The sequence below is a fragment of the Colobus angolensis genome, unplaced genomic scaffold (genome assembly GCF_000951035.1).
Source record: "Colobus angolensis palliatus isolate OR3802 unplaced genomic scaffold, Cang.pa_1.0 Scaffold16, whole genome shotgun sequence".
Lineage (NCBI taxonomy): Eukaryota > Metazoa > Chordata > Mammalia > Primates > Cercopithecidae > Colobus > Colobus angolensis.
In genome coordinates this window covers 5,751,978-5,778,846 of record NW_012114710.1, presented here as the reverse complement: position 1 = coordinate 5,778,846, position 26,869 = coordinate 5,751,978, and the positions used below count along the sequence as shown (strand labels likewise).

Genomic DNA, 26,869 nt, shown 5'->3' with positions numbered 1-26,869 from the left:
ATGTGCCCGTTTGTTTAAAGCGCAGTATTGGGGTGGGAGTTACCCGATTTTCCAGGTGTTGTGTGTCTCAGTTCCCCTGGCTAGAAAAAGGGATTTCCTTCCCCCTTGCGCTTCCTAGGTGAGGCGATGCCTCGCCCTGCTTCAGCTCTCACTGGTCGGGCTGCAGCAGCTGACCAGCACCAATTGTCCGGCACTCCCTAGTGAGATGACCCCAGTACCTCAGTTGAAAATGCAGAAATCACCGGTCTTCTGTGTCGCTCGCACTGGGAGTTGGAGACTGGAGCTGTTCCTATTCGGCCATCTTGCTCCCCATCCATATTTTTTTAAATTGCTGAGTTGTATTTTATTGTATAGATGTCCTGCAATTTATTCACCAATTGGTTGATATTTTAGTTATTTATGATTTTGGTGTCTATGAATAAAGGTTCTATAAATACATCTTTAGGTTTCACGTGGACATGTTTCATTTCTCTTAGGCAGTCCTGAGTCATAAGGTAAGTGTATGTATAAGTTTATAAGACACTGCCAAACTGTTTCAGAGTAGCTGTACCATATTGCATTCCCACCAGCAATGCCTGAGAATTCCAGTTGCACTGAGTTTTTGCCAGCCTTTGATATTGATTGTTTGTTTATATATTTATTTTTAATTAAAGCAATTCTACTAGGTCCAAATTCCCTTTGATATCTCCATAATGATGTTCTAGGCATCTTCGTGGCCCTGTGAAAGCCTTCTTTTCTCTTGTTAGGAAGGCAGTTTGGCCAAATATTTTATTAAGTCCTAAACATTTGCTTCTGTGAAATCAAGTTATTCATCAAGTGGAATATGGCTGTAGGAGTCAGGTGAACTGAATTGCCTTTTGTCAGCAGGCTGGCTGGTTAGAACATAATACTAATGGCCTTTCAGGCTTAGTAAAATGAAGCCTGTTCCACTGCCAGAGGTCACTCCCATATCCCATATAACTACTTCACAACTGGAGCCTTTACTAACAAAGAACTCCAAATAAGAGGGTAAATGCTTCAGTGGAAATTATCAGCACAGAAGTACCCTAAGCCACATATTCAGTTATTGCCCAAACAACCTCCTACAAAATAAGGAGGGGAGTCAGGCTAAACACCAACAGGCTGAAGAACTTTTAATTGAAATGTCACTTTCACTATTAAACAAAAAAGCCATCGCTGTGATGTGTGATAAAAGTTGATGGTGTCCTATTTCTTTGTGTGAAATTGCTTTTCTCTCATCACTGACTTAATTTGATTGCACCAGTTTGTCGGCTGTCACATTTAACTTCCCTCAGCTGCAAAATATAGATAATGACAGTCTAAGCAATTTAACAGTTATGTGCCAACATTTTGTTTCTTCTAATCAAGATAAACTAAGAATTATCCCCCCACCCCATAACTTTGACATAATAAAAAAGTTCAAGGTTTTCTTTTTCCTTTTTGTCTGTCTTGTATTTTACAGGTGGCTTGTCTAATATCTTGCATTTTCGTCCTTATAGTCATCTATGCAATAGGACCTTTGCTTTACTGGCTGCCCATGGTACGGTAGTGCTTTTTCACTATCTACTTTTTAATTTAACTTTTCATGAGAATCATTGTATATAAAATTTCTTGGAAGTATAACCTCAACAGTCACAAATCTAGAAACCATGTTACAGAAGTAAAGTCTGAATGAGAGAGGTATGGAAAGCTACCACATTTGAGGCAGGCATGGGAGGGGGTACTGTGGCTGTTTTTTTTTAATTTTTTGGCTCTCACGTAAGAATGGCATTGTGGAAATAGATTCATTCTGTGCTCATCTGGAGGGTGAAATTAGGCATAGTCAGTTATAAGAAGTATAAATTTTACTAAAACTTTGACTGTTAGAAAAACATATGTGCTAGGGCAAGGAAATAGGAAACAAAATACAGCTTCCCACTGTTGATATGTATGTTATACAAAGTGACTCAGAACATTAGTGCCAGTGCTTCACCTTCTTCTTCATAAGGCTGAGGCACCAAAGGAATGCAAAACACTGGGCTTATGAAAGCCTGTCTCCATCCTTTGTTATTCTAATTTTTCACGTGTGTAGTGAGAATAAACCATTTCCATGGGAGGATCTTCCAATAATCAAGTTTGCTTTTCACGAGAGTTATAAATATCTTCAGGTGAAGTCAGATAATTGACATTTAAGGCAATTATAAGAAAATATATGATGTGCATATTTAATTTCATGCAACAAATACCTTCCAAACAAATGACCATGAATATGTATAGTTAAGAGGGCATTGAGCTTCATGACATTCACCCTTAAATTTACTTATTTTCTTTTTGTTCTTGTTGTTTAGAATTGTACAAATATTACCTTATGAATTTCTAGAATATATATTATTTTCCTAAAGTACAGTAATAGGTTAGTTTTAAACAAAACAAACATTGCTTTTGTCTTCTAATTGGTGATTGCTTTTCTCTATTAAGTACTTTAAAAACAAAACAATAAAATACCTTGGCCTTCTAAATTTACGTTATAATTTTTATGTTGCTTCATCTTCAACTTACATTTTATTTCTAGTGTGTCCTCGCAAGCATTATTGTTGTGGGACTGAAGGGAATGCTAATACAGTTCCGAGATTTAAAAAAATATTGGAATGTGGATAAAATCGATTGGGTAAGTAGAAATTTGATCTAAAACTATCCCTTTTCTGCTTAAACTTATGTTACCAAATACATACTAATAATTTTATTTGCAGCAGATAGATTTAGCCATTTGAGACTTGTACACTTTACAAACTACCATTTATTTTTTCCAAAATCTTAATAAAAACATTGAAATATATATGAAACAGAAATAGAGTTTGGTCAAATTTTGATGAATGTGTAGTTTGAGAACTTTTAAAGAAATGCTAATAATTTCAGTGAATTTGGGATGCCCAATTTACAATGTGAATTAATTTTGGAAGTAAGATTTACCAGGGAAATAGACAGTAATAGAAATGTGACAATTTATAACCTATATGAAAAACTATCATTAATTACTAAGAATGCATGCTGCGTGCACATAAGCTGAACCTCTTAATGGTGACCACTTTCATTCTAAATACAAAAGGTGTCATGAATTGCCTTTTAAATGGGTTACATTAAGAGGACCATGCTTGAAACAGATTAAAATATACTGAACCATGATAAAGTATGATTTCTACTGACATAAATAGCCCACTGATTCTAGAGAAACCTATCTATGCAACAGCAATCCAGAATCCTCTCCCTCTCCAATATGGGAGACGTACTTCATAAGTACCCTCTGTTTAGCTTTACTATGACAGTCACCATATTGAAATATAATTATTAATATGAAATACACATTTTCTCTTCTTCAGATCATTTTCTCTGAGAGATTTTGGGATATTATTTATGCTGGTGCCTACTTTCATAATATTCCTCCTGGGGCTCAGTATTACTGAGCTCCTACCAAAGTACAATGCTGGGCACCATGAGGAATGTGCAGATGAAAAAAAAAAACTGTCCATTCTCTCCGGACAGTTATTTGTGGAGGAAGTAGACACAGAAACACTAACTTATTATGCAAGACAGGATACAACATGACCTGGAGGGAAAAGTAGGAGCTTAGTTTTGGGGAAAATAGAGGCAGGAACATTTAATTTGGACTGATTAACATGAAAGACTGTCACAGAAGAGCTGAAATATGAACTGAGACTTGAAGGAACAGTATTTTATAGGCAGAACAAGAGGCCAAAATTAACCATGACCTTTTAAAGGTGATATATGTTAGGTGGCTCATGGAAACAAAGAAATGAGAAGATGCAAACTTATTCAACAAGTTACTTGATTACCCTATGGTATTTGGCATGGGTAGAACATATAATGTGAGGATGGGAGTAGTGACAGATGATATTGGAAAAGTTAAGAATGGGTTGGATTGGGAAAGGCAACTCATGTCTTACAAATATGATTTGATTTCATTATGAAGGCAGTGAGACATCACTGAACGGTGAAATAAGAATAAAATGTATGTATTAGAAAGGTCACTTGAATAGTTTGAGGAAGATGGATCAAACTGGTGAAGTATACAGAAATTGGAGCACTGCTTTAGCCCTTCAAGCATATAAATGAGGAAGGCCTAGACCAAGGCTGAGACCATGAAGTACAAGAAAAAATCAGATGGAAAATATCAAAGAGATTGTATTTGTTAGTCCTCACCACCAGTTCATTATATAATATGGATCAGTTGGAATGACTTCTGAGTTTCTATTTAGGAACACCAGTGGAGGAAGATGATATCATTTACTGAGTTATAGGATATAGAACATTCTATTGTTTAGATGCATTTAGTGGTTACCTCTAGTCTTTTTGAAAAAAAAAAAAAAAAAAAAGATTCTCCTACTCGAGTTATTTATTTCATCTCGTTGTTTTCTGTACGTCACCAAGTAGTTTTCCATGAACTCATGTGTTTTATATTCCTTGAGGTATTTCATTGTGACAATATCTGCTTGTTTTCATACTAGAAAGAAGTTTTGACTGAGTGTAAAATACTTTCTCTCAGGTCTTTTTAATCTTAACATTATCTTTAGGCATTGAGGGATAAAGTAGATTTTATCCCTCATAATTTTTTTGTTGTTATTTTAAGTAACTTGTTTTTCTACATGGATGCCCAATGAAGTTCTTTCTTCTTACTCATGAAGTTTGGTACTATTATCAGAATATTACTGTGGTTGAGCACTCAGTTCCAAATTTCTGAGCATGACATAATCTTTTGATCTCATAATCAGGAATTATTTACAAAATTTTTCTTCTAATTTATCTTTGAATATTTTTTCAAATCTATGTATTCTGCTGTCTTTTTAGTGAATTTTCTATTTGTTTTTACTTTGTTTTCCTTCATATCTAAATATTTTCCCAGGATTATTTTGTTTTTCTGTGTAAGTGATTTCTTTGGACTAGTCACATATCTCTGATTATGTATTTCTAGTTGTGATTATCTTACTTTTTAATTTTAAACATGGCTTTTATTTTCATTCATTTTCTTTCCTGAATTATTCTAGCTTGCCTGCTTTTTATCTCCTTCTGTTTTTCTGTTTTTCATTTATCATTCCTTCTTTGAATTTTTATATTTAAGGTTTCTTTCCTGAGATTATATTGCCTATTACATATCCAAATCTATCTTTTGCCACTTATTCATTATTTTCTTTCTTTATTTTCCTCATTTCCATGAATAGGGCCCTTGATGATTTATTTAGAATTGTAATGCATTTTTAGGGGACCCATTTGCTGGAAAACAACATAGGGAGGGCAGGAGGTTGGAAATGAGGTAGAGCAGCCCGCAGTTCTGATTTAGATCATTGAAGCAAAGCCTCAGAAATCACAGGTTCACTGGTGATCTCATGCTGTTGTCATCTCTCCATTCTTCATCTTGTTTTACTTCCTCCAGTCACCTTTACTTAGGAAGTCGGATTGTAAGTGATACAAATGGCCTTTCACTCTGCAGTCCTCTGGTATCAAATAAATCTCTATGAGTACATTTCATTTTTCTCTGGTAGCCCATCTTTGACCTTAGAACTTAGAAGCTGTTGCCCCTAAAAGCTCTTACCAGATTATTGTACAGAATTTTCAGGATTCTAGCATTTAAACAAAAATCTATACTTGATTGAGCTCTGAGGATAAGTTTGTTGGCTTCTAGTGTCCTCCTTGATTATCACCCAAATTTCACAGTATTTGGCAAGTCTATATTATATTTTGTAGTTAGAAGTTTTGACCATGTTCTGGCTTCATTGATGCTGATTTTTTCCCTTCTGTATTCACATTTTATATTGTTTTGGGTGGATTTTAATAGAAGAGGGTTGAGTAAAAATGCCTTTAATATACTCTCTAAATCTGATATCCAAATCTGTACTTAGAACATTAATTCTAGCAGCAGTATGGCAGGTTGTTTACAGTGCAGATAACAAAAGCAGAGAGTTAAGTAGGACACTGTCAAAAGAGTTGAGGAAAGGAACAGTGTGAACTAAGGTATCATTAATAATTTGAGAAAAGGATATGACTTGAGATATTTTTTCTTAATTTATAGAACTTGTGAAATGATTGGACAGGTAGATTAAAGAGGAGGAAAAGTAAAATATGATTCCATACAATCTGATTAAGTGTATTGAAGGATATTAGTATTATAACTGAAGGAGAACATTGGAGGAAGGACAGATTCTCGGGTGAAGTTAATGAGTTCGCATTTGGACATGTTAAGTTTGAAGGTGTTTGATAGCTAAAAATTGTTTAAGAGCTTAGAATTTGTAGTCTCCTACTTAGATGTGATAGTTAAATACTTGGAGTAAGTAGGCAATAGGGTGCAGGCAAAGATACGGTGTGAGAAAGGTGACATGGATATAGCAGGTGCATGATGATTCAGTGGGACATCGGGTTTAGCTTGAAAATAGCCTTCTATGGTTGGAGTGAATAGGTATCTCTTAGTCGCCAAGGGATTCAACAGTGAAAAGTCATGGATTATTGGGTTATTGGGCACAGCATTCAAAGGATTATTGGACTATTGGGCGCAGCATTTAAAGTATGAATATTGCACAGACTTTTGTGGATATAGGCTATATACCCAATATGTATAATGTCTAGATTACTAAATAGATGGACTATGCCTAGAATATCATGGAAGTAAAATTATCCAAGATATGGGTGTGTGTGTGTGTCAACTAATTTGAAGGTTTAAAGTTTAAAATATCATGTACGTAGTCGTCACATGGAAAATTAGAAACTGTTTCACCTCTTCACATTTTTTATTATGCTTTAAGTTCTAGGGTACATGTGCACAATGTGCAGATTTGTTACATATGTATACATGTGCCATGTTGGTGTGCTGCACCTATTAACTCGTCATTTACATTAAGTATATCTCCTAATGCTATGGCTCCCCCCTCCCCCCTTCCCACAATAGGCCTAACAGTTTAATATTGATGCTATTTTGAGTTGTTGGTCAAAACTCTCTTTGAAGTAATGAGAAAATAGTTGTCCAAGTGGAGACTTATTGGCTCAGAACTGAGTTTGAATAGCTGAACATTGGATACAGAATTCAGATCTGTAAAAATTTAGTAATAGGGATCTGCCACAAAAACAGATAGTACAATAGTTAGGCTAGGGGGAAGTGAGGTGATTTAGTAGCTGCTAAACTGTGCTTTATGCTGATGTATTTTCTACAAAGACAAAGCATTGTGTGCCCTACTGAAGGTCAGCACTGGGGTTAGTTTGTGTTTGGGGACTGTGAGTGCCAAATAGGGAAGAGAGCAAGTAGGAACACATAACAAAAAATAAAAAATAGGGGCCCAAGAGTCAACTAATTCTTGATAACTGTGACAACTAGCATTTGGGTCTTTAACAGGAATTATTACAGAATGCTATTGGGATTTATTCTAACCAATGGAACTATTTATTGGTCTATGTTATTAATTTCCATTTGATATTTTTTCAAAGCTATAAAGGTAGCCCCAGGAAATAAGTAAGCATTTGGAAAGCCCAACTTATAATAGATGATGTTGTGGGAGAGTAAATATGCTTTAAAAATAGAACCAGATGGTACCAAAATTTCTGGTTGCTCTGATGAATTCTGGCCTCCAGGCTTTATGGTTTTTTATGTGGCAGGGACCAGGATCCTTAGTTCCCTATACCATATTGAATCGTGGAGGATGGCCCAGAGGAATTAGACTTATAAAGCTTTTGGTGAGGTATTATTCTGCCACACTTGGGCAGATTCAGTTAGCATTTGAGAGTGAGTGAAACTCAGAGTCATCGTGGGAAGCAAAAATAATGGTCAAAAACTTGCAGCCTTGTTTTGTATATGATTAAGTATAGCATAATACACCAGGAAGAAAAAAACACACTATATATAAACAGAAGACTCAAATGGCTGTGTGTTCACCTGAATAAAGAAAAACCATCTCAGCTGGGAATGATCTCATAATAAGTAATAACCTAGCATTACATTTGTAGATGATGGATCTTAACATGACATTCATTTAAATTGTATTTTCTCTTTTACTCCAGAATGTTTGTTTGTCCTACATCAAAAGGAATTTTATGGATAAAATTCCCTCCATTTGCTTCCAAGGGCTCAGCTTTTCAAAAAAGCCTGTTAAGAATCACTCAAACTTAGTGTAGATAAATAATCCAGACAAAGAAGAAGCATTTCAAAAACAGCAACAAAAAAGAGCCCTTTAGAAATAGTTATTTCAGACTTGTCTGAAAAACATTTACATTCCTTCCCTCCCCAAGATTCTGCTATTTTTAGAATACAGAAACATTTCTAACTTTCTCATTTGTGTATGGAATTAAAATATGTTTTCAAAGATGTTTTAAAGTGATAATATAGCTATTAGGACAGAAATAAACAAATTTAGAATTGCAGTCAGAGGCAAAGTGCTGCAAGTTTTGGGAGGAAAAGACAGAGGTTAAAAACGTTGTTTGTTTACTGTTTGATAAATGCAGGATTTAGTGTTAAGAAAATATAACCTGTATTTCACAAATTATTTTGCTTTTAAATATATTTTTTCAGCACTAGGCTTAGAAATTCCAACTATAATACAATATCTTGTTGCAAATTATAATTTTAAGTGGTAAACAAAACAGCAATAACTTTGGTATTCCAACTAAAAGATAATTAGAGTTTCATGTAATCTTTTGAAATGTTCCCAAAAACCAAGTTGGCCCTTTTATATTTTAGCTTTCATAATGAATGGCCCCTTACAAATAAAATTATGATCTCCATAATGATTGATCTAAAAGTGGCATTGGCAGCATTGTTTGACTCAGTCATTTTAAAATTAGGCTTCCTGAGCCTTATGTATTAATAAATGACATTAGTTATTTTTATGGCAATCCTAGAAGACAACATATTGTTGGGAATGACCAAAAATCTGTACACAATTGCTTGTAATAATATTACATTAAATGAGAAAGCGGTGGGAAATCATGGCATGCTTTTGAACCATACACATCAAGCAACTATTTACAGATCTTAAATATAGTGTTTGTTGGGGATTGAACTAAGGATTGGCATTGTCTGGAAATAAAAGAAGAAACTTTTCCCCACCTTTGCTGCTGAGAGTCTGATGGAGCAGGATTTGTTTCTGTATTTCTGAACTTCTGTTTACCACTTGTTAAATAGTATCTTCTTGCTGAGAGATCTGGTCACAAGAGTGTTAATAATATGATTGTGAGGAACTTAGCAATCATGAGAAAGAAGTGAATTCCAAAGGATTCACAACTTCTGTTTCTTGTTTCTCTTTCAGGGCATATGGGTCAGTACATATGTATTTACAATATGCTTTGCTGCCAATGTGGGACTACTGTTTGGTGTTGTTTGTACCATAGCTATAGTGATAGGACGCTTCCCAAGGTAGGATCCTATCTAAATGCTCTGTTTATTCTGACACAGCAGCAAAATACATGCTTACTTGCCATATGGTACTTGCTAGTTACTTTTATTTCTGTGTAACATATAGTACTACAATCTCATGTTTTTCTTGCTGTCAGAGATAGGGACAAACAGATAAGAAAATGTTTTTTCTGCATATGATATTTAACAATGTTGATCTTAATGAAGGTAAATAGCTTATCAATATTATAAAATAGAATATATAAACTCTTTTAAAATAAATAAACCCCTTAGCCTTATACTGCATTATAGAGAGATTTCTTTAAATTAAGTGAAGAGAGTTAGTAGCTAATGATCACAAATCATTTCACAATATAATTATTTGGAAAATTAAATAACTTCAGAATATTTTATTTTTCAGAAGTCAGATTAATCTATTTTCTAGATAGTTTATTGAGAAACACACTCTTTTTTTGTCATTTTACTGAAAATTTATAAATCATTTCCCTAGTCTGACCAATTCTTTTTCTGCTTTACAAAGTATTCATCTGGGAATAATGTTTCTATTTACTTCACGTTCATCTTTCCTTTAAAGTTATTTGTGATATAAGGTATTCTAAAAAATGTTGTTTTATCTCTATAGAGTCTTTCTTTATAGAATTTATATATTCAGATTCAATATTATCCAGTCCTATCTTGCCATTGATTCTTTCTTTTCTTGCTTTTCATTAAAACAGTATTTTATCAATGCTGCATATTCTCTTGCCTTTTCTCTTTTATAATTCTTCTTTACTAATCCACATCTAGTAGCTTGGAGAGATGGGACTCTATTTATATGCCTCTGTTGTTAACCTCTATCCCCAAATATCCTAGAGATATATAGATTTACCAGTGTCCTCTTATGAACAAATGGGTTATAGAATTTAAATCATTTCAGATACATTCTAGTTATTAAATGACTACTTTTGGTTTCTTCATTGTTTATATAATGATTAGGAAATGACTTGTTTTGTGTTCTATCTGCTTTAATTTTAGAGCAATGACTCTAAGTATAAAAAACATGAAAGAAATGGAATTTAAAGTGAAGACAGAAATGGACAGTGTAAGTTTAGTTTTACTTTTCCTTTTTGCAATTGTTAATAATTTTGTGGGTGAGATAATTTTAAGATATCACAAAAATTAGATAAATTATGATAGTTAAAAATATAATTGTTTTTAATTAGTATAAACTTCGAATGGTACATATGTGATCACAATATATGTGACAAACGACATGCAACAAATCAATAGAACAAAAGAAAATCTCTTTGGATTCAGCATTCAAATAAAAGCGTAGCATGGTTCCTAGAACTACAGTTCACTGTAGAATCATGGCCAAGATTGATTCAGGCATTTGGACACCTCTTTTCCATTACTGAGTTGCATAATGTCATCAAACTAAACTGATAGTCTATTCTGAATTAAGTCATGGAGAAAGACAGGAAATAGGAAAGGGAATGAAGCAAATTTGGTTCATGGTATTGCTTTTTTTTTTTTTTTTTTAACTCAGTCAACTGTATGTTAGCAGAGGGTAATTCAGTCCAATGGCTACAGAATGCCAATAGAATTGGTTTCTTACACAGTGGGAACCTTTTTAAGGACACAACTTGTATAAACAGTCTTGCTCTGCTTATGCTTAGGAAAGCCAATTGATTATGTCTGAATTCTAGTTTGTTGTTCTAAAGGATGACTGTAACAGTTTAAAGTGAGGAGGAAAATGTTGACTTGAAATATTTTTGCCAATTAAAAAAAAATTGCCCTCATTTTGAACCTGCTTTGTAAATGTTTGACTAACCTTTTTCCCTTTATTTTTCACATACACTTGTTTCAGTATCTCATAATTCCCCTAAGGATAGAGTAAACTGGCCTCCCACCAGAAAGACCAGTGTCAGGGTATTTCCAAATAGACTGGAAGTAGGAAGTAGCATCAGGAACCCTCTGCAGCACCCAAGGGAATGGCTTATGTTTTTAATACTATGGAAAGATTTGTTTCACAGAGAGCTATTTGGGTTCAGGGCCTTCCAGGGTGTTCTAGGCTCAAGTTTTCCACCAACTTTGCCTTTTGTTTCTTTCCTTAATTTTTCCATGGGAATTTAGTGCTTGTGCAAAGCCCCAGACTGACTTTTGGGCCCCTGAAGTCCCCTGTGTATCCACACCACAAGTACACATGTATTAGCCCTGACCTCCTTAGCTTTGAGACTGAATTTGGCTTTGGATTTGACTATTTTCGGCTTAAAAATCACTGTTTAATAAATTCTGTCTAATCCTTAACTTCTTCTTGGGCTAAACATGTAGAGAAGTGAATGAGGGGATTTGCAGGAAGATGAAAATGCTAGAAATTTCTCCACATCTTTAAGTCTTGATTGGTTTCGGTCTAGTCACTGACCTGAATAATAACTGTTTCACATGGAGATTTTAATTTTATTATAATATTACATCTCTCTAATTTCTCAATGTTTTTTATAAAAAATAAAAGGGACAAAACTAAGATAAAGCAAGAGTTGAATGTAAGTTCTCAGGTGGAATTTTCAGCTAAATTAAAATAATCTATCATTTATCTTTTCCATTTATGCACTCTTCCACCTCTTCTTCATGTGAAATGACCCTTCGTGATTTGAGAGATCTCTTCCCACTCAGTGAATTTAACCCCACTGATAATTTCTTTTCTAGAACAATTTGAATCTCTATTCTTTAACAAATACATTTTTTTCATATTAACTTAAAACAACACACTGGCACAATCACGTAGTTCAGGGTTGTCCAATCTTTTGGCTTCCCTGGGCCACACTCGAAGAAGAATTGTCTTGGGCCACACATAAAACACATCAACACTAATGACAGTTGATGAGCTAAACAAAAATTGCAAAAAAAGTCTTATAATGTCTTCAGAAAGTTTATGAATTTGTGTTGGACTGCATTCAAAGCCATCCTAGGCGGCATGTGGCTCACGGGCCATGGCTTGGACAAGTTTAATGTAGTGTGATTAGAGGGTCAGGCTAAGGTTTGGTGCTTTGTGATGACTAATATGACAGGCCTAAGAGTTAATTTTTATTTTTTGTTTCTAAGAGGTTTACTCTTGTCCGAACATTAGTTTGACAACTTAAGGTCTGTTTGTTTTCTTGAGTTATTTGTTGCAAATCTCCTCACTTTGCAAAGTTCAATCAGTTTTGTAACTATAGGACCTTTTTGAGATTTTCTGGTTTAAACATTTGTCTCACTTTTGGAAATGAGGGAACTGAGAGAAGTTAAATGAATTGTCCAAATTAACATACTTAATGTTTTCTTTCTTTCATACTTCTATCCTCTGTCTGTATGCATCGCTATTCTTTGCATCTCCTCTTCTATGGAAGTAAGGACTGAAAGAGTACTGCTTACTTAGTTGATAAAGAGTTGTCATTTTGTAGAATTTACCCTCCTTTCCATTTCTAGATCAGACACTTGCCCCAAAGGTCATAGAGAAGACTGTTTTAGTTGCGCATCACCAAGTGATGGGAAAATGGGCAAAGCAGACACTTTTTGTGTCAAAACTTTTCCTTCTTCCTTTCTGCATCGCTCACCACATCCTGGCAATCCAGTTCCTAGGCCTGCCCAAAGTAAAGTTATATTCCTACTACTACCTGTAGGTCTCTGTCTTCAAATTACAACTATTAATCACCTGTAAAGTATTTCAGCTGAAGGAAAGCTATGTCATTATGAGGTAAATGACTGATGGTTGACCCTTTAGGACACATTTTCATTAAAAAAAAGTACTGATGGTTAAGTAAATTAATTTTTAATTGATAGATTGAATAAAAGAAATACTTTTGAAAGGATAGGACTTCCTGGAACTCTTTGGATAGTCTGGGCTACTGCCTCCTGAAAAACCAGCTAGGAAGAATAAGGGCCACTTTCTGAAAAGCTGCCAACTTATCTTGCCATTATTAATGTTTCTTAGTAAACAGGAAATATGTATTTCCCCTAAGGAAGTGTGATAGTACATTAAGGCCTCTAAATACATTTTAGTAATCAAAATGTTAATTGAGAGATTGCTCATAAAACTGAGTGACATTTAGACCTGATTGTTTGTTGTCTATAATTCTCTATTATTTTAATTCAGAGTTCTAAATCTGTTTCTTTTTCTCTAAAAGGAAAACCTGCAGCAGGTGAAAATTATCTCAATAAACAACCCGCTTGTTTTCCTGAATGCAAAAAAATTTTATACTGATTTAATGAATATAATCCAAAAGGAAAATGCCTGTAATCAGCCACTCGATGACACCAGCAAGGTAGGATCAGTGGTTTGATTAGAATGTCATACTACATGTAACCTTATATCATGACAATAAAACATATATCAAGTAAGTAATAATACATCACACAAGTATTTCGAGACCTCTCCCTTCATCAAAATCTATGATTATTTGATTCTTTTAGTTGATGTTTAGGTAATCACTCTCTTGTTCATTCATTCATTTATTCAGCATATATTTAGTGGACATGTGTCGCAGGTACTATAGCACTGAAAAGAATAAATAAGACAGATGATCTAATTTAATGGATCTCTTAACCAATCTCCAGAGGATTTTTTGTTTTTGTTTTTGTTTTTGTTTTTGGATGGAGTCTTGCTCTGTCGCCCAGGCTGAGTTCAGTGGCGCCATCTAGGCTCACTGCAAGCTCCGCCTCCTGGGTTCACGCCATTCTCCTGCCTCAGCCTCCTGAGTAGCTGGGACTACAGGCACCCGCCAGCAGGCCCAGCTAGGTTTTTTGTATTTTTAGTACAGACGGAGTTTCATGGTGTTAGCCAGGATGGTCTCAATCTCCTGACCTCATGATCCGCCCGCCTCGGCCTACCAAGTGCTGGGATTACAGGTGTGAGCCACCGCACCCGGCTGAAAGGATCTTTTTTTAAACCAAAAAAAGGCATTAGAACTAACTCTAAACATGATGGAACATGATAAATGACTTCAGAGACGCATAAACTGTTGCAATCATTTTAATAATATTATTATAAAATTCCAGAATTCTTTATCTCCATTTATGCTGTCAATTAACAGAGATACTGAATCAAATCTGCATCAATATGATTTAATATAAATAAGCTCTCTATTATCATTTGAACCCTTAAGCCCTCTGTAATGTTAGGAGTGTGGCCTTTGAGGCCAAGCTGCCTGGGTATGCCACTTACTACCTGTGGAATTTTGAGTTGTTGAATCTTTGTTCTTCAGTTTTCTCACATGTAATTGAGATGATTAAATGAGTCAATGAAGGCAAAGCATTTAGAATAGTGCTTGGCCTACTCAACACTGTAACATCTTAGTTAACATTATTAGTTTGGTTGACTACTGTCTCCATGAAACTTTCCTTGACTCCTCTAGAGCACAAGGATTGCTTCTTTTTCTTGTGTCCTTGAGCTACTTATTCCCAGTTATTTAGGTACATAGAAGATCTTGACCCTCCCATTTCTGATGTCTTAGGAGCTGTCCTGAACCACATTCTTGTCCCTTCCGGTTTCACACTTCTGCCTTTGGGCCTTACCCCAATTTGTACCATAGAAGCCTTATATACAGGATCAGATATGTAATTTACAGGGGCCCAGTGCAAAATGAATATGTGAGGTCCCCTGTTCAACAATTATTAAGAATTTCAAGATGGTGACAGAATATCATTAAACCAGATTGGAGACCTTTCTAAGCGTGGGCCCCTTTTGGGAGGAAAACTGTGGAGGTAAAGTGCCCTTCTCATCACACTGTATCAAGGGTACCTACAATCAACATGATTTATCAACATGTTTATTCTACCTTGATCACCTGGAAAAGGGAGTGTTTGCCAGGTTTCTCCACTGTAAAGTGACTCCCTTCTCTTTATTCTGTGCTCTCCGGAAGAAAGTCACTGTGTGCAGCCCACACTTTAGAAGCATGGAGTTATGATCCACCACCTTAAGGGTCGAATATCTACATAAATTATTTTGAAGTTCTTTTCCACGGGAGATTTCAGATGAGGTATTTTTAAGACAAGGGAAAGGAAACTCAAGTTCACTGAATCTCTCTCAGGGGCCAGTCCCTCTAGTCGGGCTAACTTAATCATCACCAGCCCTGAGATGTAAGTGGCATTACCTGAATGTTACATAAAAAGGGAGGTAGAAATCGAGAGAGATAAAATAACCTGATGGAAATTGTATAGCTGATAACTGTGAGTCAGGCTTAAAATACATAAGCTGTGGCTATAAAGAAGAGAAAACAGAGGTTCTGTAGTCAGCCTTTAAGATAAAAACTCATCTTGTGAGAGAAGCAGTGTAATGTAGTGGTTGGGAACAAGAGGCTTGGAATTGGAAGGGCATGAACTTTGGTTCTAACCCGTGCTCTTACTAGCTTTGTGACTTTGGTGAAGTTATTTAACCTTTTTAATCTTTGACTCTCTTATATAAAAAATAAAATTTGTCACTTCATACAATTTTTCTGAGGATTAAATAATTAGTGTGAAGTCCTTGGCATACAGTGAGGACTGAAGAAGTATCAACTGCTATCATCATGATTAACAAAAATAGCAATAGTACATTATTTGTGAAGTAGATAGCGCATGATCTCATTAGAGGCATCAATTATTGTCAGACAAGATTAACTGTAGGATACAGAGCTGATTCTTTGTTTGTTTTTTAATCCAGCATTTTCATGTAGTGGTAATATATATGATCAGTGGTTCTCCCTCTTAAAATGCAATGTTAATAAAGATGATTTCTGATTGAATATGTTATTTTAAAAATGTGCAAATGTTTAATTTCTAATCCAAAATCAAAACAAACTTAGTCTTGCAGGAAATATTCTGAAGAAGACAGTCTTACTGATAACATAAATTATTTACTGAATTGCTATATACTTAGAATTAATTATCATTTTATTATTTCAAAGTTTGTTTTATACATTATTCTGAAAAGAATGCTAGTGAAAAATAATTTTGGAGACTACTTTTTTTGTTATTCTTTCTAAATAAAAGAATGATGTGATTTTTTTCAGACAGAAGTAAAATTTTATAACATTTTTCTTCTTAATGTTTGTTTTTATTTTAGTGTGAACAAAACACGTTGCTCAATTCCCTATCCAATGGCAACTGCAATGGTGAGTTAGCTTTAAGGAAAAAGAAAATCTAAGTGTTTGACTTGAATATAGACCAGAGAATAAAATCTTCCCCTTCTCCTCATCTGCCTCCCTCCTCTGTTCTTCTTCCTCTTTTCTCCTAATTTTCCTCTTCCCTCTACTCTCCTCCTCCCTTCTACTGGCTTTAGCTTAAGCTTATGTTACCAAATAAGCACTAATACTTTTATTTGCAGAAAATAGATTTAGCCATTTGGCTCCTTCTCCCTTCTCTACTCTTTCTTTCTCCCTCCTCCTCTCCTGTCTTCTCCCTCTCCCCTTCACTTCTACTCTTCTTTCTCTTCCTCCTCTGTCTTCTTCTTTCTTCCCTTTTTTCTGTTTTCTCCATCTCCTCTTTCTCTCTTCATTCTTTTCTTCCTTTTTCTCTTTACTTCTTCCTCTTCCCATTCTCTCTTCAATCTCCTCGTCTTTTCTTCTTCCCTCCTCTCTCCTTTTCCCTCTCCTTCTTCTTCCTCCTCTCCCACCTCTTTTCCTTTTCTCTCCTCTTTCCTCTCCATCTTTTCATTTACTTAAATGTTTGACCCACAAATTGAAATTCATGGCATTAGTGTAGTTTTAATATGGATGAGGATTTATCATGAAATATATCTTTGAATACATTTTGGATCTCCACCCAAAACAAACCAGCAATTTAAAGCTATTACATGTTCAGATTTACCTGCAAAATCAGGTGACAAGAACAAATGTTTTGATGGTGGATGCTTGTTAAATTACCAGGTCAAAGTTCTCTAGAAGTTTAATTATCTTTCTTTGCAAACTGATGAATTGATGTGACTGGTCTCAGTATAGAGAAAATTAAAAGATGTACAAGAAAATATGGATGAGAAGTGTTGTGATATTATAACTAAATGATAACAAAAGAGTTGAAACAAATTTGTATATTTATCTTTTAATTTGATATTTACTAAGATTAAAGCCTCAGTGTAGTTAAATTATTCATAATTGTGACTTTTATTTAATATAAAAGGTTTTACAAAAATCTCTTTTTTTTTGTATCATGCAATATTTGCTTAGCCAATTTATTCTAAGTAGGTGGAAATAAAAGTGATTTTTATTGGAAGTCTTTGATAAATATCTAGTTGTATTATTTTTATTTTGAATTTTTGGAAATAATTTTAGTTACAAATGTGTTAGATTTTTAAAAAGTGTTACTAATGGAATGACATCTATTACCTTAAACATATGCTTCAAAATAACTATATTCTTTTTAGCATGGAGCTAAAGAAATAACATGATTTTAAAAGAATGAAATAGCATTATATATTTTTCTGTTATTAGATCACAAGTTTGAAGAAATAGGTTGATGCTGAAAATTCAGGGTGAAAACTGGATTTTTTAACTTCTCTTTTTCTTAATAAGGGGAAGTCAATTATGAATCTTTTTTAAATTTACTTTAAATAATTTTTATTTTATTGTAGATTCAGGAGAGACATGTGCAGGTTTTTATTACATTGGTATATTGATTAATACTGGGGTATGGCTTCTAGTGAATCTATCACCCAAATAGTGAAAGTAGTACCCAGTAGGTAGTTTTTCAACTTTCTCCTCATCTTCTATCCTCCCTACTTTTGGAGTTCCCAGTGTCTATTATTTCCATTTATATGTCCATGTGTACTTATTGCTTAACTTCCACTTATAAGTGAGAACATGTGGTATTTGGTTTTCTGTTTCTGAATTAATTCGCTTAAAATAATGACCTCCAGCTCCATCCGTGTTGCTGCAAAAGACATAATTTCATTCTTTTCTATGGCTGTGTAATATTCCATGGTGTATATATAGTACATTTTCTTTATCCAGTCCACTTAGGTTGATTCTATGACTTTTCTATTGTGAATAGTACTGTGATAAACATAAGACTACGGGAGGTTTTTTTTTTTGTTTTTTGTTTTTTGTTTTTGATAAAATCATTTCTTTTCCTTTGGGTAGATACCCAGTAGTGGGATTGCTAGGTTGAATGGTAGTTCTCTTTTTAGTTCTTTGAGAAATCTCCATACTGTTTTCCATGGTGGAGGGCAGGGTTTGAACTAATTTACATTCCCACCCACAGTGTGTAAGCATTTCCTTTTCTCCATATACTTACCAACATCTGTTAGTGTTTAACTTTCTAATAATAGCCTTTCTGACAGGTGTGAGATGGTATCTCATTTGATTTTGATTTGTATTTCTCTGATGATTAATGATGTTGAGCATTTTTTCATGTTTGGTGGTTGCATGTATGTCTTCTTTTGAGAAGCATCTGTTCATGTCTTGCTCAGGTTTTAATGGGGTTATTTTCTGTTTCTCACTGGAGTTCAAATTCCTTATAGATTCTAAATATTAGTCCTTTGTTGGATGCATAGTTTGCATATATCTTTTCCCATTCTCTAGGTTGTCTGTTTAATGTGTTGGTTGTTTCTTTTTCTGTGCAGAAGGCCTCTAGTTTAACCTAAGCCCCATTTGTCTACTTTTGTTTTGTTGCATTTGCTTTGAGATCATAGTCATAAATCTTTTGCTTACAGCAATGTCCAGAAGAGTTTTTCCTAGGTTTTCTTCTAGAACTTTTATAGTTTCAGGTCTTATATTTAAGTCGTTAATCTATCTTGAGTTAATTTTTGTATATGGTGGAAGTAGGGGTCCAGTTTCATTTGCCTGCATGTGGCTAGCCAGTTTTCCCAGAACCATTTTTGAATGAGAAGTCCTTTCTTCATCTTTAATATTTGTTGATATTGTTGAAGACCAATAGGTTACAGGTATGTGGATTTATTTCTGGATTCTCTATTCTGTTCCATTGATCTATGTATCTGTTTTTGTACCAGTACCATGCTTTTTTGGTTACTATACCTTGTAGTATAGTTTGAAGTTGGATAATGTGAAGTTTCCAGCTTTGTTCTTTTTCCTTTAGAATTGCTTTGCCTATTTTAGCTCCATTTTGGTTCCATATGAAGTTTTGAATTATTTTTTCTATTTCTGTGAAAAGTGATATGTGTTAGGAATTTCATTGGATCTGTAGATTGTTTCAAGTAGTAGTAATTTTAATGACATGGATTCTTCATTTCCATGACCATGGGACATTTCTCCACTTGTTTGTGCCATCTGCAATTTCTTTCATCATTGTTTCATAGTTCTACTCATAGAGGCCTTTCACGTCCTTGTTTAAATGTATTCCTAGGAATTTTTTTTGTGGAAGTTGTGAATGGGATTGAGTTCTGGATTTGGTCTTTCAGCTTTGTTGGTGTACATAAATGCAACAGCTTTTGTGCATTAATTTTGTATCCTGAAACTTTACTGAATCATTCATTAGTTCCAGAAATCTTTTGGCAGAGTCTTTAGAGTTTTCTAGGTATAGAATTGTATCATTTGTAAAGACAGATAGTTTGACTTCTTCTTTTCCTATTTGGATATTTTTTATTTCTTTCTCATGCCTGATTTCTCTGGCTAGCACTTCCAGTACTTTGTTCAATAGGCATGGTGAGAGTGGGCATCCTTGTCTTGTTCCAGTTCTAAAGGGGAATACTGTCAGTCTTTGCTCATTCAATAGACATAGACTGCTTTTATTATTTTGATGTATTTTCCTTTGATACCTAATTTGTTGAGGGTTTGTGTCATGAGGGGATGTTGCATTTTATTGAATACTTTTTTCTGAATTTATTAAGATAATCATATTGTTTTTGTTTTTAATTCTGTTTACGTGGTGAACCACATTTATTGATTTACAAATGCTGAACCATCCTTATGTCCCTGGAATAAAACCCACTTGATCACAATGAATTTTTGTTTCTGATGTGCTGCTGTATTCACTTTGCTACTATTTTGTTGAAAATTTTTGTGTCTTTATTCTTCAGGGATATTGGACTTTAGTACTACTTTTTTATTGTGTCCTTACCAGATTTTGGCATCAGGATGACATTGGTTTCAAAGAATGAGTTAGAGAGGACTCTCTCTTCCTCAATTTTTTGGAATAGTTTCAATGAGCTTGACACCAGTTCTTCATTGTATGTCTGGTAGAATTCGCCTGTGAATCCATCTGGTTCTGGACTTCTTTTTGGTTGGTAGACTTTTTTTTATTACTGAATAAATCTCATAATTATTTATTGGTCTGATTAGGATTTCAATGTCTCCCTGGTTCAATCTTGGGAGGTTGTATGTTTCCAGGAATTTATCCATTTCCTGTTTGTTTTCTAGTTGGTGTGCCTAGAGATGGTCACAGTAGTCTCTGAGGATCTTTTGGATTTCTGTGCTGTCACCTTTACCATTTTTCATTGTGCTTATTTGAATCTTCTCTCTTTTTTTCTGTTGGTTTATCTAGCTAATAGTCTATCAATTTTGTTTAGCCTTTCAAAGAACCATTGTTTCATTTCTCCTTGGTATTTTTTTGTCTCAATTTCATTTAGTTTTATTCTCAATTTTGTTATTTGTTTTCATCTACTAGCTTTGGGTTTGATTTGTTCTTATTTGTCTAGTTCCTTTGGATATGATATTAGGTTGTTAATTTGAGATCTTCCTATCTTTCTGACGTAGACACTTAATGCTATAAACTGTCCTCTTAACACCGTGGTTTTAGTTGTTGTTTTTTGTTTTTTGTTTTGTTTTTTTTTTTTTGCTGTATCTTTGAAGTTTTGGTATGTTGTATCTCTATACTGATTTGTTTCAAAAATACTTTTTATTTCTACCTCAATTTCATTGTTTATTCAAAAGCCATTCAGGAGCAAGTTGCTTAGTTTCCATGTACTTGTGTGATTTTGAGAATTCCTCTTAGTATTGATTTATACTTTTATCCCACTGTATTCCAGAAAGATGCTTCATATGATTTGAATTTTTTTGAATTTATTTAGATTTGCTTTATGATCAAGCATGTGGTCAATTTTACAGAATGTTCCATTTGCAGATGAGAAAAATGTATATTCTGTGCTTATTATGTGAAATGTTCTGTAGTTGTCTATTAGGTCTATCCAGTCAAGAATCCAATTTAAATCCAGAGTTCTTTTGTTAGTTTTCTGCCTCAGTGATCTTTCTAGTGCTGCCAGTGGGATATTGAAGTCCCCCACTATTATAATTTGACCACTGTCCCTTTTCTTAAGTCTAGTCGTATTCATTTTATGAATCGGGGTGCTTCAGTGTTTGATACATATATATTTAGGGAGAGTTAAATCTTCTTGTTGAATTGAAACCTTTAATCATTATATAAGGCCTTCTTTGTCTTTCTTTCTTTTTTTTTTGCCTCTGTTGGTTTAAAGTCTGTTTTATTTGATACAAGAACAGAAACTCCTGTTCTTTTATGTTTTCCAATTGTGAGATAGATCTTTCTCCTCTCCCCTTACTTTAAGCCTGTGAGTGTCATTACACATAAAATGAGTCTATGGAGGAAGCAGATGGTTGGGTCTTTAAAAAAAAAAAATCCATTTTGCCAAGCCATATCTTTTAAGTGGAGCATGTATGTCTTTTATATTCAAGGTTAATATTGATATGTGAGGTTTTGTTCCTGTCATAATGTTGTTACCTAGTTGCTTTGTAGTCTCAAATGTGTAATTGCTTTATAAAATTTGTGAACTTTGTACAAAACATGCTTTCATGGTAGCAAGTATTGTCCTTTCATTTTCATGTTTAGAACTCTTTTGAACATTTCTTGTAGGGCTAGTCTGGTTGTCTTTAGCATTTCCTTGTCTGAGAAAGACTATTTCTCCTTCTTTAATGAAGCTTAGTTTGATAGAATATAAAATTCTTGGTTGGCCTTTTGTTTTCTTCAAGAAGGTTAAAAATAGACCTCCAACCTCTTCTGACTTGTAATATTTCTGCTGAGACATCTACTGTTAGTGTAATGGGATTTCCTTTATAGGTAATTTAGCCCTTTTTTCTAGCTGTCTTTAAGTTTTTTTGTTTTATTTTTCTTCATGTTGGCCTTGGGCCGTTTGATGACTCTGCTTCAGTGATGTCTTCTACAGTATCTCACATGTGTTTTCTGAATTTCTTGTATCTGGATAATTACCTTACCTGCAAGATAAAAGACATTTCTCTGAACTATTTGCTAAAGAATGTTTTTCAAATTGCTTACTTTTCCTTCTCTCTCAGGAATGCCTATAAGTTACAGGTTTAGTTGTATTACATAATTTCAAATTTCTTAAAAGGCTTTGTTTGATTTTTAAAGTACTTTTTTCTTTATTTTTCTGTCAGGGTTAATTTGAAAGACTAGTCTTCAAGGTCTAAAATTATTTTTTCTAGTATATTATTAAAGCTTTCAAATGTGTTTTGAAATTCCTTTAGCGAGTTGTTTAATTCTAGGTGCTCTATTTGGCTTTTATAAAAATATAGCTATCTTTCAAATCCTGAATTGTTTTCCACTTTCTTTGTGCGTGTTTTCAACTTTCTTCTGGATCTCACTGAGTTTCTTTTGAATCTACATTTTGAATTCCTTACCTGTCATTTTGGACTTTTCCTTTTGGTTAGAATCAATTGCTAGAAAGCTAGTTTGATCCTTTGGAGGTTTCAAGACACTCTGTCTTTTTGTACTACAGTAGTTCTTTCACTGATTCCTTCTCATCTGAAGGAACTCTTGCTTATTTTTGAGTTTTATATAGTTTGGATGGGACTTTTACATTTTTCATTCTTTTTTCCCTTGAGGGTATACTGCAGTGTGTGTTTTTTACAATCCTTTGTCTTCATTTCTGGGTGCTTTCAGGGCAAGGTTCTGCATGAGTTCCTTGTTTGTGGACAGCTTCTGTGCACTGGCTTTCTCAGATGCTGCCAGTTGTAGTGGTATATTGAATGTAAGAGCCAAAACAGTATCTTCTGCAGGGCTGAGGGTGCAGAGGTCTCAAGTAGCTTTTCTCCTGCACTAGCACTATGTCCTTCTGGCAGCAGGTTTTTATTTTGTGGGGCAGTTCAGAGCTGGCTCACTCTCCAGGAGGCTGAGGAGTGGAAGCACTCATTCTCATGGGAGGATGGCAAGGGGAGATCATGTTGGGCTATGAGTAGATCTCCAGGGAAGGGGCAGTGGGGCGAGCACTGGATTCTAATGCTGAGCTGGCAGGAATGCAATTTACCTCCCTATCGCACCCCTGCCTTGGGGCTCATGACCTTCAGTTTATATAGACTTTGTCCTTTGGCTCATGGCTGCAAAGTGGCTGCAGACTGTGGATAAAGCCCTCTGTCCACTCCCACTAAAACCAACTCAGGGCAGAGCCACCTTCCCCAGTCCAGAGCAGACAACTCTGTAGGTTATGTCCTCCATTGCAGGGCTGCTGCTGTTCTGTATAGGAAGGAGAAGTTGGTCCCTGCTCATTGTGCAATCCCAGGCAGGGTGGATTCACTTTCAGTGGTGGTGGAGCTGCCATGAGAAGCACTTTCTCCAAGTGCTTTCCTTCACACATACCAGCCCCTAGCAGGGAGAACCTCTTCTGGGTCTGGAATAGTGAATGAGGGGAGTGGGAGATGATCACCTCTCCATGTCTGTTCCTGGCTGCTGGTGCTGCCCCCCTTCAGTGATTGGTACCACATCTATGCTTCCTTTGTCCCAAGGGGGGCTTTGGTGAGCTGAGTGCCCACCCATAGAAGTGGCTGAAGGTTAGATCTCCAGGGGTCTGAAAACTCCCCTGGGACCCACTGGTCCTCTGCACCTGCCAAAGTCAGAGTGGGTTGTAGAAGATGTTTGTAGGCAATCTGCTGGTACAGCGACTCAATGACACTGAATCTTCTGGCAGGGAAGAAGTCCACCATGGGTGCACAATTAGTTTGGTGCCATCTTAGCTTAGATCTGAGGAGAGTGAGGGCACACATGTGTGAGCTGGTCACCTGTTTCTTTGACCCTGAGAAGTTCTCAAGTTGCCACCAACAGCATTACACAGTCACAAGAGCAGAAGGACTCCCTAAGAGTTTGGTAGTCTGCAGATTGTCACAGGGGTGAGGGGAACAGAGAAGCACCCCCACTTATATTTTCTATAGAACTCTGAGTTCCTCGGCTGCCAATCTCTCAGATTTTGCTGCTTTTTTTGTATGCAACCCTGCTTCTTCTATTGGCATTTCTGACAGTTCCTGGCTCTCTTGCCTCAATATTCCATTCAGAACACGCCCATTAACCAACAACTTTGACCTAGTTTCTGAAGAGAACTGGTATCTGATGTCCCTATTCAGCCATCTTGGAAAAAATAAATTATGAATATTTTTAGAAAGCAAGAATGGCATGGTTACTGCCTTATTTCTCAAGTCTTAACTATTTTTCTTTTCCCATTGACTGTCTCTTTCATTTAACATTATTTCCCAAAGAATTTGGTATTTGTTTCTATTATGGCTTTATCACTAGGCACACAAACTTAATAGATGGTCAATTAATGAATAAATGGAAAAAAGGGAGCAAATAAGGGAGGGAGAGCAGGAAAAATGAAGGCAAAATCACTGAAGTCCAAATCATTACCTAAATACTTGTTAGGATTATATAGGGTCATATGGTATATAAAATTAGCATCATTCCTTGGTAAGAGAGAAAAAGAAACAAGAAAGAAATGAAATATATAATTATATTATAATGTATAATTATATATTTATATAAATAATATATATTATATATAATATAAAGTATATATAAATAGGCTCAGGAAGGAGAATGGCGTGAACTCGGGAGGTGGAGCTTGCAGTAAGCCAAGATCGCGCCACTGCACTCCAGCCTGGGTGACAGAGTGAGACTCCATCTCAAAAAAAAAAAAAATCAAATCTTAGAAATGAATTTAAATAAAAATATATAGACCCACACAGGATGAAGGTGTAGAACTTTATTATGAGACATTAAAAATACCTGTAGCAAGTAAATATTCATAAATAAATGGAGGGAAACACAATGCCCATTGATTAGAATACTTGATATCAAAAAGCATAATTTCTAAAACTGATTTATAAATTTAGATTTAATATCAAGTAAAGTTTCAATAGAATATTTTAATGGCTTTTTACAAGCTTATTTACATTTTTAAATAAAAACGCAAATGGCCAAGAATAGTTAAGACACTTGAAGAATATGAACAAATGAAGGGTATGTCCTCTTAGCATTGAGATGTATTATAAAGCTCTAATAATCACTGCAGTGTAGTATTGGATCACAAATAAATAGGTCAATATGACAGAGTAGAGAGCTCAGAGGGGGAAAAGTCCTCACATGTATTGCTGTTTTATTTATGACAAAAATGGCACTATAGAGCACTGGGAAAGGATGGTCTTGTTGATAAATAATGCAGAGACAATTATGTATCTGTATGAATGAAGTTAGGCCCCTAATCCACACCATACCACACATATGTATGAGTTAGATCAATCTGAATATAGTAAACAAAATGTAAACTTAGAAGAGCATATAGGAAAATACCTTAAAAGAACTTGGAATAAGTAAATTATCTTAAAACAAGAAATATAAAGCATTAAGCATGAAGAAAATGATTATTAAACTTCACTATATTATTTTTAAGAACTTTTGTTTACCAGAAAGCACTATATAAAACATGAAAAAATAAGTCAGAGTGGAAGAAGATAGCTGTAACTTATAAAATGCAGAAAGGACTGCTTTCTACTACAAATCGAGTAAAAAAAGGCAGATGACTCAATAGAAAAATGAGCAAAAGACATGAACAGGCATTTCATGAAAAGGGACATTTTTTAAGTTACCAAAATACATACATATGAGAATATGCTTGACTTCACTATTATTATTCACAGCTATTGTTGGAGAAATGCAAATTAAATAACACTATATGTATGATATTGGTCAAAATAGAAAAATCTGACAATACCAAGGATTGGTGAGGATACAGGGCAACAGGAAGTCTCCTACAATGTTGGTGGTAGTATAAACTCTTACAAGTTGAGTATCACTCATCTGAAATGTTTATGACTGGAAGTGTTTTAGGTTTTGAATTTCTTTGGACTTTGAATTTCTTTGCATATACATAATGAGGTTTCATGGGAATGGGACCCAAGTGTAAACACATAATTCATTTATGTTTCATATGTACCTATACACATAGCTTGAAAGTAATTTTATATAATATTTTAAATAATTTTGTGCATAAAACAAAGTTTGTGTGCATTTAACCATCAGAAAGCAAATGATGTGGACAATCCATCTCCAGTTGTTTGGCATTACCATCACTCCTGACTGAATTTATATGCTACCAATAAGCAATCATTTTCTTACATTTATCCACATGTAAGTACTGAACAGTAACAATTATGACATGCCATTAAGATAGTAAAATGATGTGTTCAAGGTAACATAATGTCATGTTGACATTGAGAAAGTTTGGATTTTGGAGCATTTCAGATTTTGCATTTTCAGATTACCATCTGTGCATCCACCTTGGAAAATGGTTTGGCAATGTCTTAT

The 26,869-nt window shown here is 34.8% G+C and overlaps 1 protein-coding gene across 2 annotated transcripts in view; it reads left to right on the top strand.

The window, feature by feature from the left end:
- The window catches only part of SLC26A7 (solute carrier family 26 (anion exchanger), member 7), a 153,323-nt gene that overhangs the window by 111,741 nt on the left and 14,713 nt on the right, over positions 1-26,869 (top strand). For both annotated transcript variants that reach the window (XM_011937061.1, XM_011937060.1), the window contains exons 10-15: positions 1,463-1,540; positions 2,552-2,647; positions 9,279-9,385; positions 10,400-10,466; positions 13,531-13,668; positions 16,446-16,494. In XM_011937061.1, coding sequence (XP_011792451.1) covers positions 1,463-1,540; positions 2,552-2,647; positions 9,279-9,385; positions 10,400-10,466; positions 13,531-13,668; positions 16,446-16,494 — 535 coding nt within the window. The remainder of the gene's footprint in view (positions 1-1,462; positions 1,541-2,551; positions 2,648-9,278; positions 9,386-10,399; positions 10,467-13,530; positions 13,669-16,445; positions 16,495-26,869) is intronic.